The following is a 6017-nucleotide window of genomic DNA, read 5'->3' as shown; positions in this document are numbered from 1 at the left end:
GCACTCAGCATCCACTCCTAATGTGTGTGAGTTGTCTGTTTGCCATCTCCCCATCCTATTCCAGGTTCCTCCCCTAGGTATCCTCCGTCGTCCCGACAGAACCCGGTCCGCGTTCTGTCGGGACGACGGAGGATACCTAGGGGAGGAACCTGGTCCGCGGCAAAATGGAAGGTTTCACAACAAACATTCCTAAATTTCATGTGCCCGTCATTCTCACTACCATGATGAGATCTTGTCCCCACAGTTCTTCCACGCAGGTCATGAATGATCCCTTGTCTGGGACATGTGTACTCTATTTGCAACCAAATCCTTGACATGCCAGTGTCATTTACTAGTTTCTCTGTTTTCAAGCTGCAGTTCTGCAGTGCTTGTATCCTGACATTTTACTTAATAATGTCACCAAGCATAACAGTAAGGATTTAGAAATACGAAAGCAAGACCCTAAAGTGCTTCTTTTATGTGAAAAGATGGCAGTATAACGGTGTATGTTGAGCAAGACAGAGAGAAAGAGAACATACTAACATACATTCCATTACAGCAGACGGTTATATTTGTTCCGTCATTATGATCATTGTTCATGTTTTCTATGCCTGGCTTCAGCTTTTTCATAGATATACATATATAGGATAAAAAGTATATATAGGGTTCTGAACTATCTATTATTTCTGGCATCCATTTGGGGTCTTGGAACATATTCCTAAGGACAAGAGGAGCCACTGTAAATAAAGATGCACACCATAAGCAGAGAAACAGCATATCACTTCCTTAAAGCCTGCCAGTGTGTAGTCATTATTTGATTCCCACAGTTAGCAAAGCATGGAGTTCTGTTGTCTTCTTGTCTCTCCACAACATACACACGTGGCATTTTATAAAAATCGTATGCAGCAGAAATGAGACAGCAAAGATCAAAGTCTACCAAAAATGCCTAGTGCAGTCGTGCATGGTTACAATCCAAGCTACTTGTGAGGATCACAGTTCAAAGCCAGTGTGGACAAAGTTTGGGAGACCTCATTTCAATCAATAAAATAATCAAGGTGTGGTAGTTCATGCTTGCCAATGTAGCTACAGGGAATGTATAAATAGGAGGGCTATGGTCAGGCTAGTCCAAGGAAAAAGCCAGACTAAAGTAATAGGGGTCAAAGTATGGCTAAAGTGGTAGAGAGCCTACTAGCAAGTACAAGGCCACATGCTAGTAACAAAAAAAAAAAAATCAGAAATCTTGGGACTAAAGAATTCAATAAGTCAAATCAAATACAAGACACAGGTTAAAGTTTTAATAAGCAAGCTCAAGCAATAGAGAGAATTTCTGAACTTGAAGACAAAATGCCACAAAATGTTTTTGTTGTTGTTTTGTGTGTGTGTGTGTGTGTGTGTGTGTGTGTGTGTGTGTGTGTACCAGTAATGAAGCTTTTCCTCAGGGCCTGGGCATTGTCCCTTTGATTTTTTTACCACTTGAGCCACACCTCCACTTCCAGGGTTTTTGGGTACTTCATTACAGATAACTTCATGTCCTCTCCCGCCTGAGATGACTTGGAATAACCATCCTCAGATCTCAGCCTCCTGAGTAGCTAAGTTGTGCAGACCTGAGCCACCAACACCTGCCTGACTCACAAAATTCTGTTGGTTTTTGTTTTAATTTTAGTGGAAACAAAAGTGAGCCAGTGCCTACTATATATCAGGTTTTTGTAAAACAGAAATGTAGGCACTCTCCCGACCCGCAGGGCTGAGGAGGACACAGCAGGCTGCCTTGCTCTATCTGGAAATCTGAAAGCTATAATTTACAAATTCTGCATGAGCTCTATTATCTCAACCCCATCACTGGGCATAAAGACAGAAAACATCTCATACATGAGGATGTTTATCTCCACACTGCTTGGGTGGGAAAGTGGTGGGTTCCATGGCAGGAAGCAGTGAAGAAGCCAGAGTGCTGGACAACAGTAACACATAACAATGAACCACATAGATTGTGATTTTAAAAAGTTCTCTCTCATAAGCCAGGCACTGGTGGCTCACACCTGTAATCCTAGCTACTCAGGAGGCTGAGATCTGAGATCACAATTCAAAGCCAATCCAGGCAGGAAATTCTGTGAGACTCTTATCTCTAATAAACCACTAGAAAACTGGAAGTGGTGCTGTGGCTCAAGCAGTAGAGTGCTGGCCTTGAGCTGAAGAGCACAGGGACAGCGCCCAGGTCCAGAGTTCAAGCCCCACAACAGACAAAATGAAAGAAAGAAAGAAAGAAAGAAGAAAGAAGAAGAAGAAAAATTCTCTCTCATATGTGGAAGCCAGAACTAATTTGTGAATATACAGGGAAACACATAGAGTGTTGTATACAAATGTACACAAATGTATTAACCAAAGTATGATATCTGCAGGGGAAAAACTAACTCACAACTAAGTCATAGTCCAACAGAATGAATACCAGGAAAGAGGTAATCAAATGCTGAAGAGGAGGAAGGTCAAGAGGAGGGGGTAAATGAATGAAGAGAAAATGGGAAGAATGTAGTCACGATATTCGATGCACATCCTATGAATCTAAGGAAAACCAAAGCAGGGATGGGTTGAGGGGAGGGGAGAGAACAATGAAAGGGATGACACTGACCAAGATGCATTGTTTATAACCTGATTTGCTGAATGGTAACTCCTTTGTACAACTACTTAAAGATGCTAAAATATAAATTTTAACAGACATTAAGAAAATCTCAACCTAATGTTCAATGAAGATAGTTAAAGGAATATTACTCCATGGTAGTAGCACTGATGTAGGTCATGCAAATGAGCACATAGAAGCAACATTTCAAGCATATACCTATTTATTAAATATATGGAAGATGGAGCTGGGTGTCAATGGCTCACACCTGTCATCTTAGCAATTCAGGAGACAGATATCTGAAGATCACAGTTTGAAGATAGCCAGGTCAGGTAAGTGCTTTTATTTCCCTAGTTTATCCAGCATTATCCTATCCAATCCTATCCATCCTGTTCCTCTTTTTACAATCATTCAAGTGAATTGGAGCAATTCACTACCAAAATTCCAATTCATTACCAAAAGGAGCAGAAGTAGAGCTGTGGTTCAAGTGGTAGAACACTAGTCTTGAGCAAACAAGCTCCGGGACAATGCCCAGGCCCAGATTGGTGACAGATAGATAGATAAATAGATAGATAGATACATACATACATACATAGAAGATGAATTTAAAACACACTAATAATAAACACTTGAATGATTGTAAAAAGAGGAACAAACACAAGTTAACATCTTTTATTTTCCATTAAAAAATTCACATTTGAATATTTTAAAAAATATGACATATAATCATTTATGTGGTTGCCATTTTATTCCTACTGACTAATTCATCTAATACAACTGTCACATAAAACCAATTGCTTTTCTTTAATGTAGAGTGACACAAGCTATATTTCCCCCATGTAAACTGAAGCTCCCTGATTTGTAGCTTCTCGTGTTTGCCTAAATGTGTCATTACAGCAATTAGTGAAAATTCTTTGAGTTATTTATTTCCTGTGCCAAACGTTTTATTTCCATCTTAACTGCAATTCTGTGACTCCAAAATGCTATAATCATTTGTAAGTATGAACATTATATTTCTAAACCTATATATGATTTTCCTCTATCCTTCATTTCCTTGTGTCTCATTTTTAAAGAGTATTAAAAAAAATGTATCCCAGTAATGGGAGGAAAAGATGTATTTTAAGAAAAAAAAAGTACATCACTAGGCTTAAGTGACAAAGTACCTGCTTAGCAAGTGACGCTCTGAGTTCAGACTCTGGTCCTACCACCCACCCCACTCTACCACCAAACCTGGAGACTGAAAAATTTGGTATGGATTTATGTGTGATTTTTTTCTAAAAAATTTAGAATTATGATGCAAATTGTTTCAAAAACAGAACAGTGTCTCTCCTGGCATGTTTGTTGGTGTTTTTTTTAACTTGGTAAGTGTTGTGAGCTTTTTCTAGGGCTATTATATTCCAACATACGTAGAACATCAAGGCTTTGCTGTAAAGCTTTTATTTTTGGTGCTAGCCCTGGGGCTTGAACTCCAGGGCCTAGGTTCCTGAGCTGTTATGTTCAAAGCTAATACTCTACCACTTAAGTCATAGCTTCACTTCTGGGGTTTTGAGGGGTTTTTGGATACTTAACTGATTGAAGATAAGAGTCATGAACTTTCCTACACAGGCTGGTTTTGAATCATGAGCCTCACTCAGATCTCAGCCTCCTGAGTAGCTAGGATTACAGGCATGAGCCCCAGCACCTGGCAGCCATAATACATTTTAACAGATCTCCTACAAGTAGATACGTTAATTACTTTTAATTCTTCATGCTTCCAAATAATACCGCAGTAAACCTATAAGGAGCATAGTTTAATTTAAAAGGGAGGAAAGAATATGTTTAAAATCAGAGGACATTAAAATAAATCATGTCCCCAAGAACAACCTGCTGCCAGAGCTCAGATATGATTTGTTCATTTGTCAGATGCTATACTTTATCATTCTATGTAGACCTTAAACTGGCTGCGGTTCTCAGATTAGCAAAATACACAGCATTTTGTGCAACAAGGGAAAATTGTTTCTGTTCAGAATATAATCACCTTTAAAATGCTATCTCTGAGCCAGGCACTGGCAGTTCACACCTACAATTCTAGCTACTCATGAGGCTGAGATAATAGCCAGCCCAGGCAGGAAAGTTGATGAGATATTTACCTCTAACCAGCAAAAAGCTGGAAGTGATGGCATGGCTCAAGCGGTAGAGTGCCAGCCTTGAGTGGAAAAGCTAAAAGACAGTGCTCAGGTCTTGAGGTCAAGCCCAAGGATGAACACATACACACACACACACACACACACACACAAGATGGATCTGAATCTTGCACTGATGCATTTCACACATGAGTCTAAGTAGACATACGCCTTTCAGTCGCTTTCAGAATTCTGATCCATTTTAGGACCCCAGGCTGTTCTGACACCCACCTGCATGTGCTGCTTTTCTGCATGACGTCAGCTCGGTGATACCCAGAGAGTTTACAAAATCCGTCATTACTGTAAACTACAGGCCAGTCCACAATCTGGGCATTTCCCAGCAAGAAACTCGATTCTAGGATGGAAAGAAGAAAAAGATAGTTATTTAACTTTACTCCATAATTTGCTCCTTTCAAGTAATCAAAAATGTAAATTCAAGAGAATGAGCAAACACAATAATGGTTTGTTATGATACAAGTAATAAAATCAGTTGTTGAAATTAAAATCATCAATTTAGGAGGGTCAGTGAGAACAGCAATGAACACTAAAACTTCCATTCAAAAGAAACCCTCTTCCATTGCAACAATGAGATATACAAATCGTTATGCCAAAAAACGAACTTTACAACTTGCAGGGCAGGGGGGGGGGGGAAGGAGGGAATGCGGGAGGGGGGAGATGGGAAGGGATGGGAAGGGGAAACAAAGGAGGAGGCAACAATGCTTGATAAGAAATGTACTCATTATCTTGCTCATGTAATTGTAACCCCTCTGTACAGTATTTTCACAACAATAAAAAAAAGAAAAAAAAAGAAACCTCTTATAATCCCTCTTTGCATTAAAGTATACCCTATATTGCAAAAAGAATATATGGTATTAAATACTGTTAATGACTATAATAACTAAAACTAAAATTTGAGTAACTGATTAAAAGTAGAGCTATTGTCCCTTTTCTACAAATTGAAAATAATGAACTTGTAATAGGCAAATTAGATGACCACCTCCCAAAATAAATCTATTAATATAATTTTAATATGATAGAAAAATTCTGTGTACATTAGGTTGATCTTTAAAAAAAACTTCTCCTTAATACTTTGAGTATTTTAAAATAAAATTATTCAAAGGTATTATTTTTTTCTACCACATGCTATACAGAATTTGAAGCTGCCAATATTCTTTTTTTTTATTTTTTATTTGTGAACATACTGTACAGAGGGGTTACAATTACATGGGCAGGATAATGCGTACATTTCTTACCAAGCATTGCAG

The 6017-nt window shown here is 38.6% G+C and overlaps 1 protein-coding gene across 1 annotated transcript in view; it reads right to left on the bottom strand.

Moving 5' to 3' along the window:
- Positions 1 to 6017, bottom strand: part of Kcnh5 (potassium channel, voltage gated eag related subfamily H, member 5) — a 275839-nt gene that overhangs the window by 253632 nt on the left and 16190 nt on the right. Inside the window, exon 2 of the mRNA XM_013013844.1 lies at positions 4984 to 5107. Coding sequence (XP_012869298.1) covers positions 4984 to 5107 — 124 coding nt within the window. The remainder of the gene's footprint in view (positions 1 to 4983; positions 5108 to 6017) is intronic.

The sequence above is a fragment of the Dipodomys ordii genome, unplaced genomic scaffold (assembly GCF_000151885.1).
Source record: "Dipodomys ordii isolate 6190 unplaced genomic scaffold, Dord_2.0 Scaffold2, whole genome shotgun sequence".
Taxonomy (NCBI): domain Eukaryota; kingdom Metazoa; phylum Chordata; class Mammalia; order Rodentia; family Heteromyidae; genus Dipodomys; species Dipodomys ordii.
The sequence above is the reverse complement of the archived record's forward strand: the minus strand, read 5'-3'. Positions and strand labels throughout refer to the sequence as shown.